We start from the raw sequence: 13,558 nt of genomic DNA, 5'->3' as shown, positions 1-13,558 counted from the left end.
TTATATCAGGCAAAATAGATTTTAAAACAAAGGCCATATAAAGAGACTCAGAAGAACACTTCATAATACTCAAAGGAAGAATCCATCAAGAAGACATAAACATTATAAACCTATATCCACCCAACATAGGAACACCCAAACATATCAGGAAAATATTGGAGGACTTCAAGAAAGATATAGACAGCAACACACTGATAGTTGGAGATTTTAACACCCCACTGTCAAGAAGGGATAGATCTTCTAGACAAAACATCAAGAATATTGTGGAACTGAACAACACATTACATCAAATGAACTTAACTGACATATATAGAACCTTTCATCCCAAAGGAAAAAAAATAGATGTTCTCTTCAAATGTGCATGGAACATTTTCAAAAATAGACCACATGATAGGACACAAAACAAACCTCAACTAATTCAAGAAAACTGAAATCATAACAAGCATTTTCTTGGACCACAAGGGCTTGAAACTAGAAACTAACCTCAAGGAAAAAACTCAAAAACATTCAAACTCATGTAGACTGAACGGCATCCTATTAAACAAAGAATGGGTCAATAATGAGATGAAAGAAGACATCAAGAGGTTTCTGAAAATAAATGAAAATGAACACACAACACTCCAAACCTATGGGACATAGCAAAGGCAGTTCTGAGAGGGAAGTTCATAGTAATACAGGCCTATCAAAAAAGATAGAAACATTTCAAATAAACAACCTAACCCTACAGCTTCAAGAACTGGAGAAACAACAACAAACAAAGCCCAGAGCAAGTAGAAGGAATGAAATAATCAAATCAGAGCAGAGTTGAATGACACAGAGACTAAAAGAACAATTCAAAGGATCAAAGAACAGGAGCTGGTTCTTTGAAAAGAAAAACACAATTGACAACACCTTAGGCAGACTCATCAGGAAAAAAAAGGGAGAGGACCAAAATAAATAATACCAGAAAAGGAAGAGGAGAAATAACAACTAATACTACAGAAATAAAAAGGATTGTAAGAAATTACTATGAACAATTAATTATATGCAAAGAAATTTAAAAAGATGGATGAAATGGACAAATTTCTAGAAAAATGTAACCTTCCAACACTGAATGAAGAAGAAGCAGAAAGCCTGAACATGCCAATAACAGCTGGTGAAATTGAAGCAGTAATCAAAAAACTCCCAGCACACAAAAGCCCTGGACCGGATGGTTTCACAGAAGAATTTTACAAAACATTTAAGGAAGAGCTAACTCTTGTCCTTCTCAGACTGTTCCAAAAAATCCAAGAAGAGGGAAGACTCCCATACTCTTTTTAGGAGGCCAGCATCATCCTAATCCCAAAACCAGATAAAGACACAACAAAGAAAGAAAACTACAGGCCAATATCACTGATGAACATACATGCTAAAATCCTCAAGAAAATATTGGCAAACCACATCCAGCAATACATTAAAAAGATCATTCATCAGATCAAGTGGGATTCGTCCCAGGATGCAAGGATATTTCAATATTCAGAAGTCAATAAATGTAACACATCATATAAACAAAAGGAAAGACAAAAACCACATGATCATATTAATAGATGCAAAAAAAAGCATTTGATAAGGTACAGCACCCATTTATGATAAAAACACTCACAAAAGTGGGAATAAAGGGGGCATACCTTAACATAATAAAGGCCATCTGTAGAAAAACTTACAGCCAACATCATATTCAATGGGCAAAAAGTAAAAGCTTTCCCATTAAGATAGGGAACAAAAAAAGGTTGTCCGGTTTCACCACTTCTATTCAACATAGTATTGGAAGTCCTAGCCACAGCAATCAGACAAGAAAAAGAAATAAAAGGCATCCAAATTGGAAAGGAGGAAGTAAAACTATCATTGTTTGCATATGACATGACAGTATACATTGAACACCCCAAAGGCTCCACTAAAAATCTGCTTGACCTAATAAGTGAATTTGTCAAAACAGTGGGATACAAAGTCCATATTCAGAAATCGAAGGCACTTTTGTACACCAACAACGAAATGTCAGAATCAGAAATCAGGAAATAATCCCATTTGCTAGAGCAACAAGAAAAATAAAGTACCTAGGAATAAACTTAACCAAGGAGGTAGAAGACCTGTATGCAGAAAAATATACAACACTGAAGAAAGAAATTAAGGAAGACACAAATAAATGTAAGAATATACCGTGTTCATGGATTGGAAGAATTAACATCATCAAAATGTCCATACAACCCAAAGAATTTATAGATTCAACACAATCCTTATTAAAATACCAATGATATATTGCACAGATATTGAACAAGCATTTAAAAAATTATATGGAACCATAAATAACACCGAATAGCCACAGCAATTTTGAGAAAGAAGAACAAAGTAGGAGGGATCACAATACCTGACATCAAACTATATTACAAGGCCACTGTAATCAAAACAGTCTGGTACTGGCACAAGAATAGACACATAGATCAATGGAACAGAATACAGAGCCCAGAAATAAACCCCTGTCTCTATGGTCAATTAATATTCAACAAAGGGGGCAGAAGCATAAAATGGAATAAAAATAGCCTCTTCAACAAATCATGCTGGGAGAGCTGGTCAGCTACATGCAAAAAATTGAAATTTGACCACCAACTTACTCTGTATACAAAAATAAACTCAGATGGATAAAAGACTTAAATGTAAGTCATAACACCATAAAAGTCCTAGAGGAGAACATAGGCAGGAAACTCAGATATCTCGCACAGCAGTATTTTCATTGATATGTACCCTAGAGCAAGGGACATAAAAGAAAAGAATAAATAAATGGAACTTCATCAAAATAAGAAGCTTCTGCATGGCTAAAGAAAACATTAGCAAAATGAAAACAGATCCAACCATATGGGAAAATATATTTGCCAATGATATCTCAGACAGGGGTTTGAGCTCCAAAATATAGAAAGAACTCACACAACCCCACTCCAGGAAGACAAATAATCCAATTAAAAAATGGGCAAAGGACCTGAACAAACACTTCTCCAAGGGGGACATAAACAGACACCAGAGACATATGAAAGGATGCTCAGCATCACTAGCCATCAGAGAAATGCAAATTAAAACCACAATGAGATACCACTTCACACCAGTCAGAATGGTCATCTGAAACAAATCAACAAACAAGTGCTGTCAAGGTTGTGGAGAAAAGGGAACCCTCGTGCACTGTTGGTGGGAATGCAGACTGGTGCAGCCACTGTGGAAAACAGTTGAAATTTCTTCAAAAAACTAAAAATGGAACTGTTGACTTTTCACCCAGCAATTCCAGTGCTGTGATTATCCCTTAAGAATCCCAAAACACCAATTCAAAAAAACCTCTGCGCCCCAATGTTCACAGCAGAAGAATTTGCAATAGCCAAGTTTGGAACCAACCTAAGTGCCCTTCAGTAAACTAGGGGATCAAAAACTATGGTACATTTACACAATGGAACACTACCCAGAGAAATAAAGAAAGAGCTACTACCCGTCATGACAGCATGGATGGAACTGGAGAACATTATGCTAAGTGAAATAAGCCAGGGGGTAAAAGACAAATACCATATGGTCTCATGTATAAGTGGAACCTAATCAATAAAACAAACAAGCCAGGGAAATATAACCAGCAACACTGAAAGAAAAAACCGACAGTAACAAGAGAAAAGAAGGAGCATTTAATGGGGAAACGAAGGGGTAGGGTCAAGTCAGGGAACATGTATAAAGGGCCCATAGACAAAGCCAAAGTGGGGAAGGATTGAGGGTGGGAGATGGGGGTGGGTGGGGCAGGGGAAAATGGTGGTGGGAAAATGGAGACAAATGTATTTGAACATTAAAAAGAAAAATAGTACCTTTTCTTTCCATGCACTGCCCCTTACCTCACTTAGCTACAATACCAGCAAAAGCAAATAAAATTAACACCTTTTGTATCGACTTCTCTATCCACATAGTTTAGATCAAGAATTTGAGTTCCACATTAAGATGTGGTTCCTAAAAATGTAATTTAAGTGATTATTACATATACATTATCACAAGATAATACTACTTATTACACAAGATAATATATATGTAATATACATTCATATATATTATCACAAGAATGCCTTAGCTTTCTGAACATTTGTGAATGTAACACTACAGTGAAAAGTAATGATCTCTATGAAGTTACTGTTTATAGCTTATAAAAGTGGAAATTGTTTTCTTAAGGAGGGGGAGGAGATAACTTAAACCACTGGATTTTTTTCCTCAGTAACAGTATGGCATAAACAAAGGAAAAGTAAGCCACTTCCAGAGGTGCTCAGAACTTGGATTTTCGCACCGCCCCCCCTCCCCCGCCCCCCCCTCCCGCCCCGCACTTGGTAGTGGATTGGTAGCTGCTGCTTGAATTTCTATTGTTCATTGATTGTGCCATTTGTCAGGCAATCCATCCTTGTTTATGTAATTGCAGCATTCCTGTAGTTCACTCTGTTCTGTCCCAAAGACTCAGATGCATGACAGACTGAGAAAATTAGATATAGCACAGCACCAAGCTGCTGACCTTCAGAATGTAAAACAAAGCCCATCTTGTAAAATTGGTCTTTTCAATGAGGTTATTTTGAGGAACTGTATTTCCAACAGGCAGTTTTCATGCTGACCATGTACTTCTTAAAATATTTATATTTATAAAAGATAAATAAAATTTAAATATACCTGTACTGTATACAACATTATGAATAAATTCATTTCCTTCAAAGTTTGTCAAAGGGGACAAATTTTTCATTTTTAGATAAAATCCTCACCTTCAAACCAGAATTAAATATAACTATATAAAATCTGAGAAATATAAAGGAAATTTCACAGACTCTTAGTAAGTTAAAAAACAAACATTAAATTTTCCACACAATCTTATGTGCCTAATTATTTGCCAAAGAACCAAAATTCTGTAGGGAAGTTAAATTACTTTCTGGTTATATAAAATTCATATTATATTTTTCTTTGAAACCATGTCAAACTCATAAAAAAGTTGCCAGTACAAAATAAAGAACTTCCCCTCTCTGAACAACTTACTAACATGATGCCTAATAACCCAAGAATAATTGAACAAATACTTTTTTCAATTTCAACTGAAAGTCCCTTTTCAACTGTCTCTTTATCTTCCCTGTCATTCTTACAATCAAACGTTGAGATATCTAACTGAATAGTATATAACATGAACATACAGATCTGCTGAGCAGCTCTTTATTCCATCGTCTTAAACTTTTCTAACCCATTTCTTTCATGAACTTCCAGTATCTATATCTAAAGAAAAAAAGATAAGCCACACAAAGTTAAACTGGCAAAAACAGAGTCCTGCTGATGAATAAGTTTCAAATAAGCAAAACTCCCTTTATTCCTCTTGCACAGATTTCTTCACTACTGCCTTTAAACATGGGTTGCTCCTAAGGGGAGCAAAAGGGAAAGTAAAGAGAGAGGGGAATATGTTTTATGTAACCTAGGTAACTTTGCATGCTGTCATCTTATCTTCTCTTCAGTCACTGTCAAATATATCCATGAATGTTTTCGCTCTGAAATGCATTGTTCTGGTTTTGGCCTTCCTCTGTCCCCTGATGTCACATAATTAAAAGTCACTGAGGCTATCTGAGTCAAAACTTCTCTTTTAATCTTCAACAGCCTCAAAACATGTGTCTCTAGAGCCCTTAACTTTTATTGACTTTCCCCATTTTTTTCTGTTCTCTTTCTCATATTCCATGACACTAAACTATTCTACTCTTCCTTTTCCTACTTCTTTAAACAAATCCCAACCATTCTCACAGTGTCTTCCTCTTCTATTGTTTCCGAAGTTTAATTCTTAGTATTTTCTCTTCCCTTCTGTCTCTTTCCCTGTCCCTCCCTTTCCCTTCTATTTCTCTCCCCATCCATTCACTCAACATTCACGAGGCTGTAACTCGCTCCTCTTTGCAGTTCATAGCCAAATTCTACATCAAGCCCTTTCACATTTTCAACCCATTATCTTTGATTTCACAATCAATTTGTCCACTTGGACATTTGACTCATATCCTTGCAGTCATTGTAACTTCTCTTCTTCTCTGCACACGGTGGCCAGGCAGTCCTTGTGTTTAATTTAGCCTGGGACAGCAGCCACTTAGTTCCAGCTGTGAAAGGATGGCCCATCGCTGACATGTATTCTGCTTTTTATTTTCTTTTTCAGGAGAAGCCCAAAACCGGAATTGCTAAAGGAACTTTAGATTTTAGGTGAAACCTTCCAATATTTAAATACTGGATAACTAATTTTTATTAAAAACAAACAAAAAACCCAGCAACTGGATCCAACAACACCTATCTGCAGTCTTTCAGTCAGATTGTGACTTAAAAGCGAATGCAAATGCCTGAGCTTATGACTCAGTGCCTCCTGAAAACATCCTGAATCTACCTTCTGAATCCCAGTAACAGTGATTCAAAATAACCACTACAAGCCAACTGTTTTGCTATACCAATTCTCCAAGCACACTTGGTTCTTTCTTATCTCTCCATGCCTTTGTCATGTTTGTTCCCCACATAAAATTTTTTTTTCCTAAGTCCTACTTTATGATCCAGTTCAAATGCTACCATATCTCTGCAAACTTCTTGAACCACATTGGCTTATGATAATATTTCTCCCTAGTCCTGTATGTCAGGCAGAGTCCTGGACATTTTATAAGCTCTCTCTTCCTCCACTCCACCCCCGCCATATAATCCTAAGAAATTGATACTACCATTATTCTCATTTTACAATGAGAAGATCTCCTCAGGTAACTGGCAGACCTGAGGTTGCAAATATGCAGAAACTCCATTCTCTAACAGCACATTTTCTCCTTTCTTCCTTCCACTCCCTTCCTCAATCATTAAAACCGTAGGACATCAGATTCTGGTCAGCATCAAACTGTCTTAAGAACAAAGCCTCAGGTCTGTTGACCACAAAACATTCCCTGAAGCTCAAGATAGCATCTTGACTTCAGTTGCAGTTCAGCTCCAGGCCTATGAAAGAAAGCAGAAAGACCCTATCCTAACCACACCCTCGGACCACACGCTCAGGGAACCAGACAGAACACCAGCCATGGCTGACATCAGGGCCGCCATACAGTGATCAACTAGCCCCTATTCTGGCCCCAATCAATCAGTAGAACCCAAGATGCTAACTCCTTTAGCCGCCATGATTAATGATTTCCCCCCTTTAAAACCTGCCTCCTGGAAGCCGATGGGGAGCCAGGTCTTCAAGCATTAGTTTACCTGAGACTCCAGGCTTCACACCATTACCTCAACTAAAAAACCTTACTTTGTTGGCTGCAAACTCTAGCTCGCATTTGCTTTAATGCGCCCAGACAGACAGACCTGCTTAGTCTGGTAACAGGGTTGAACACACACCTGTCTTGTTCCAGTGCAAAAATAGTAGGAAAGTCATGTTTTAATCATACGTTATATGACATGTGGCAGAAAAAAACCCCTCAAATCCTTAATATGGCTCATAAGACCACGTACAACATAGCTCTTTTCTTCCATTCCCCGTCGTTCCTGAAGCCTCAGCCACATTAGCCTTCTTTCAGTTTCTAGAATTTACTGAACTACTACAAAACTCAAGGCCTTTGTAGACACTGTTTTCATTGCCTGAAATGTTCCTCCCCTCTTCTCACATCAAATCTCTACTCATTATGATCTCATTTTAAACATTTCCTCAAGACCCCTTCCATCATTCTTCTAGAGAAAACTATGTTAAATTCCCCCATTAACCATTGTATTTCACAGTACCTTCTGCAACTCTGAATAGTTTGGTAATATTTATTTAATATATGTTTCCCATACTACTGTGTGGTGAGTTCTTTCACTATCACTTTCATCATTTTTCTGTATTGTACACACAGGGAGTGAATGATTGGTGTCTTTAACTCTCATTATTCATTTTAAGACTTGAAGGAATCAAACAGCCTTTACCTCATAGCTAGTAAGTAATTGGAATCTGCATGTTGAAAAACTTACACACTATTTCCATTACAGATATATTAACAAAGCTGAAATCATTTTCTAATAATCTGTATTTAGTTGGAGTTTTTTCATTTTTTATAGTCACTGTTAATGCATATTAAATTAATTCTAAATTAATTTAAATTCTAAATGTGAGTCTTATCCTTGAATGTTGTTCAAATAAAAGTAAACTAAAATGGGATTATGGAGCTCCCACAGAAAGGGATAAACTGATGACCAAGCAGAAGAGTCAACTAAATGCATGATGCAAGTGTATTGCCTAATCCTTCAAAGGGTGGCAGCTGGATTTCAACTTCAGATAGACAGTAAAACGTCTAATCAGGAGAAATTAACCAAAACATCCACTCTGCTGTTCCAGGATTAGAGAAGTTACTAGGAGTTCTAACTGCTTCACCTTTGACTGCAGTTGTCCAATGAAGTCTCTTTAATAGACCTTCTTACCCCCAAAACCAGATGTCAACAATGTGAATTAACCACCAAACTGTGAAGAAGGTCATTTCTTCTAAAGTTGCTAAAAAACCTACAGTAGCTGGGATTCAAATATCTCAGAGATTATAATAGCAAAAATGTATTTTATAGGGTCATTCACTATAATAGTCCCTTCAGTATATCACTTTTAAAGATTTGCATGTTCATACTACTATATATGTAAACTGCTATTGAGAAATCTATGCATTTCTGAAAGCTGATGTACCTTACTCTTTTTGTATTTGGGCTTTTGAAAGGCCTATAGGTTCAGAAGGGAGCTTACTTTCATTAAAAATAGACAAGCTTCTAATGAAAAAAAAAAGAATTCCTCTTGCCTTTGGCTATCCAAAGGGCATCAGAGATCTTGACCATATGTATGTGAGTTCCATCTGGGAGAGAATAATTATCTGTAGCAACCCCTCATTTTACTTAAGGACTTGGTTGTCAACATCTCTCTTCCCCAGATCCCAGCTTCAAAGAAAATAAACAAAGCTCCTCCACATCATAGTGTATCCCATACTGACTTAGCACTTCCCAAAGATATAGAAGAGATCATCGAATCTGTGTATACTATTATTTGACTATCATTTTAAAAACCATGTCATCTCTGCCCTAGACCCTAGGGATATAAGGAAAAAGAAAATTTCACCCTGCGCTTGAGCTTAGCTTTGTAAAAAACTTTTACCAATGAGTATCTACAAATATGTGTCCAACACAGTAATGGATACAAATTCAAACCACTTATTGAATGAAGTTTAAGATTAGATGTCTGGCCTCCTACCTCTAACTTCCCTTCCCAACTCTACTGTGCCAAACACACTTCTTAGGAAAATAGCACCACGTTGCTGAAATAAATACAGATGTAAAAGGCTTATCTCTTACTCTGATCTCTTGAACTGCTATTAAACAAATATGGTCACGAGATTCCAAGATTGCAGAGATGAAAAGTTCAAATTGACTGAATTCTTTAGTTCAACTGTTGGTAGTGTTTGAAGAAAGTTATTTGACTATCATCATTTAGTCAAATAACAGTTTTATCAAATTTCACTAATTACAATGTACTGAATTTTTGAAAAAGCAAGGATCCTTTGGCAAAATTTTTAATTAAAATCATTTTCTACACACAATTTTAGAAAACTTAAGTAAGCAACTAGATATTAAGGGGTGGGGAGGGGAGTGAAAACATCCAGGTCTTAAATGTCTATTTGATACTTTGCCTTGTCTTCCACATCCACTCCATTCCCCTGGGCCCTCCTAACCCCAACTAACCCTCCAGCAACCTGTTCTTTCTCTTCCATGTATGTTTGGGCACTGCCTTATGTTTGGCCCTCATTGGTTTTTTAACTGGAATGTCTCAGTGACTTAATGAAGTTCTTTGCACACCGGTTTATGGAAGGGATGGTCACATAAATCATTTCAGTACCATACTTTACAACAGATACGTGGACACAGAACTTTGAGGACACACTCTTAGGGAAGGAAATAATCTATATTTTGATCGGAGAAACACTAGAAGAGTTTCTTTCTCCTAAAATAATTGTGGTGTAAAAATTCAAAGTTAGCTATTCTTCCTTTAACATTTATAGGGCCTATTTCATTCATGACATGGTCTTAATTCTTTACTCAGTTAATCCTCACACTATACCTACATTTATACATATGAAAACTGAAGAACAGAGAAATTAAGTAACATGCCTGTGAACACACAGCCAGTAACTATGAAAGCAGAAACTCAAACCTAGTATTCTTGTTGCAGCTCGTAATCCTCATGACTCCCCCAAAGCAGGAGCCTTATATTACTCACTGATGTTTACATGTCTGGCAGTGCTTGGGACACTGCCAGACACGTAAAAGAGTTAGACACTACGGGAGATGAAAAGACCTGGAAGAGGAAAGGCACTCAGATGCTATGGGGAAAACCAGGTAAACATTTTCGAACAGGAAAGGACAGGGTATGGTGACAACACAGATCAGACTCTGGTCAACTAGCCCTTCTCCATCCCTGGTTCTCTGGCCTCAACAAGGCAACAATTGTCAGATGTGAACCTGGCCATGTCATTTGCCCTCATCTCACTGATGGATACTTAGAAATGGGAATGGGGAACTTTACTGCAGTATTTCTTAAGCTTTGACAGGAAACATCTCTCCCTAAAGTCTGGGGGAGGAGAGCAACCACACCCTTAGGGGCTCAGCACAGGGCCCAAAAAGCAACCACAATGCAATTCTCACAGACTGTGTCTCACCCTTAATATGCTAGCAAGTCTGGCATTTACTCTATAATGTATCTCTGTTTGTCATAGTATAAAAATAATGTCTGTAACTACTTATAATTGTAACTCTAGGAGAAAAGCCTTATTCCTACCATGATTTCTAGCACCACCTGGATGCATTCTTTCTGGGAACGCCATACTGCAGCTTCCTATACAAAACAAGGCAATGTATCTAATCCAAGCTACTTGCCATGACACGTAAAACCCTTCTGAATCCAGCCCCTGACTGACAGCACCTCCTCCCACCTCTCCAGCGAAGGCCAGTGATTCACAACCACAGCAGCAATAGAGTTTCAACCTGTTTTCTATCACCTCTATCATAATTAGGTCCACTGGGACTTGAAGAAGACATACCTATCTTCCCAAACCCTCCTTACGTGTGATTTTTTTTTTTTATTGAAATCTTTATCTTTTTCTTCTCCAAGACTACTTAGCAATACTTCCCTAGTTTAATAAACTGCTTGCATTAGTTTGCATGGCGTTCTCCTCCACTAGACTGTGCTGTCCTTGGACACAGGCCCTTGTTTTAGTTGGTTTAACATCCCCAGTGCCAAGCAGAGCCCTGACATACAGGTAAATCTCTGTCTATAGGAAACCGGACTCACAGCAGATAAACGAATCCCTCAAGAGAAAGCAAGAGAGCTATGAAACTGAAGTTAAACACAAATTGAAAGATTTGAGCACACATTTTCGATTTTCGTTCCTAACAGAACTCCAGGTTCCCCGTGCAGGGGGCGTAAAGCCCAGGGATCGTGGTTGGCGATGGAGTCACTCACCAGCTGGTGGAAGGGTGTCTGTTCTCCAGCGTTTTGGTCCAGGGCTTGTACCAGCTGATCTGCTCTGCAGCTTTGCCCCAGAACCTCTCGGGGTCGGCCACCGAGGCCGCGAAGTGGGTCTTGTACTCGCTGCCGCCGCCCGAAGACAACGCGCGGCAGCCCCGGCCCCCGAGAGCGCCCCGCGGGCCGGGGGCCACGTAAGCCCTGCGGGCCGGGCCGGCTCCCCGAGCCGGTGAGGATCCGGGCAGGGGTCCCCCGAGTCCTCCGGCACCGGTGACTTTGCGACACTGCAGCCAAGACGGTTTCATCGCCGATAGCCGCCCTCACCCTTCGCAGGCTCTGCGACCTGCGGCCCCCGAGTGGACTTTTCAGACGACAGCTGGAGTACTGGAGACTTCCAGGGTCCCGAAGAGAGCAGGCGGGAGGGAGAGGCAAATTTCGAGGAGAGCCCGGAGCCTAGGACTTTGGAAGTCGCGCTAGAGTCGCCGGGAAAAACCGACCTGGAGCCACCAGGAAAGCAACAGGCTGAAAAGGGTGGGGGTGGGGGAGGTGTCACAGCGCCCTTGCGCGTGGGGGCTGTGGCCCTGCAAGAAATCTGATCCCTCCAAGCATTGCCCACCCCCTGGTTCCCAGGGAAAGCTCCCTCAAGCTCGCAACGCCCTCTCACCCACAAATACCCGTAGGATGAGGCCCGTGGACCCATCTCACGCTCTGTTTTCAAGGGAGCGAGCTAAGTACAGCTTCTCCAGGATATTCTTTGGAGAGCGAGCTGGTGGAAGGAAGCAGCATCGCCTCTGGCCTGCAGCGGAAACCAGCAAACTCAGGTTTTGCGGCAGACCCCAGAAGTGGAGGTTTTATTTATGTATTTTTTAAACTCGGCTCTGTCCCTGATTATTAAAAACACAAGCGGCTCCGGGGTAAAATTGCTCCAGGATTTCCTGATAGCTGAGGGACTAGGCGTGGAAGGAGGTTCTGCCAGCAGAAATACTTTGCAGTGGTGACTGACAGGTCTCTGGGCTAGGTAACCCCACTGAGATAAGGGGTTCACTGCTGTCTTGACTTCCCACAGGACTAGAGACAAAAAGAAGAATGCACTTGTTGCATTTCCTCACTTCTAATTTACCTCTTTTGAGTTTCTGTGGCTTTGGGGGGGGGGGGGGGGGGGGGGCGGGGCGGTGGAGCAAAGTGAAGTGCTCAGTAAAGATAAAATGAACCAAAGAGGAAAAGAGGAAGCTGAGGAAAGTCAGAAGAGAAAGGTGGTGTAAATTACTAGCTATATGGGTTTAACATTCTTCAAGCTCCTTTCCTGCTTTTTACATCTTAATGAAATTCAGGAGCAATCCCATTTGCCTTAGGGGTATGCCAAGCACTTGCTGTTTTGGTGTGGCAGTATTTGTAGCTTTAAGTGTAAAGATGCATCCCCAAATCTTAAGTGAGAAATAATGTAATGCCCCTGGCCCTAGGTAGGACTGTAACTTGAGAAGTTGTAAACAGATTATTCTTCAAGAAAAGAATAACATGGAGATAAAGGTTAAGCAGAACAGAGATAAATCTACTGCAAAACAAAGAAAATTTCTCAACTAACCACCTCAGCTATTTCCTTTCAACTGAGAAACAAGGCACTAGACTTTTTCCCCGATACCTACAGTCTACTTTTTTCCTTCCAAAGGCTTCAAATCAAATGACTTCCGATAGTAAAAGATACTTGTCCCCACTTCCATCCAGAGAAAGTTACAAAGTCACTTAACCTACTGACCTCCTCCTTCCCTCTGCCCAGTTGCTTAATGCTGCTCCCTGGCAGACAAGATCCCCTGACCCCAAATTACTCCCTATTGTTTTGCAATGATGTCCACCTCAGGCATTTGCTTAACAAATATGGGAGAATCTACACAGCAAAGTGTGGTTTGTTGGGGGAGTTATGAAAAAAGGAAGCAGACAATTGTGGACCTACCCTCTGTACACACTGGGCTCCCACGTTCAAATGCAGCCCAGGGCCTGAGGGTGAACCATTGGCCTTTAAAATAAGACATTGAAGGCTTGTTGACTGGTAACTAA

The 13,558-nt window shown here is 39.8% G+C and overlaps 1 protein-coding gene across 1 annotated transcript in view; it reads right to left on the bottom strand.

Annotated features, from left to right (window-relative positions):
* The window catches only part of ACSS3 (acyl-CoA synthetase short chain family member 3), a 168,910-nt gene extending 156,891 nt beyond the window's left edge, over nucleotides 1-12,019 (bottom strand). The window contains exon 1 of the mRNA XM_054580162.1: nucleotides 11,504-12,019. Coding sequence (XP_054436137.1) covers nucleotides 11,504-11,811 — 308 coding nt within the window. The 5' untranslated portion in view covers nucleotides 11,812-12,019. The remainder of the gene's footprint in view (nucleotides 1-11,503) is intronic.
* Between the last annotated feature and the right edge of the window lie 1,539 nt (nucleotides 12,020-13,558).

This window comes from Pteronotus mesoamericanus, unplaced genomic scaffold, assembly GCF_021234165.1.
Source record: "Pteronotus mesoamericanus isolate MK-2021 breed Mesoamerican mustached bat unplaced genomic scaffold, CSHL_Meso_final contig_56, whole genome shotgun sequence".
NCBI lineage: Eukaryota > Metazoa > Chordata > Mammalia > Chiroptera > Mormoopidae > Pteronotus > Pteronotus mesoamericanus.
This window is presented reverse-complemented; position numbering and strand designations above follow the sequence as displayed.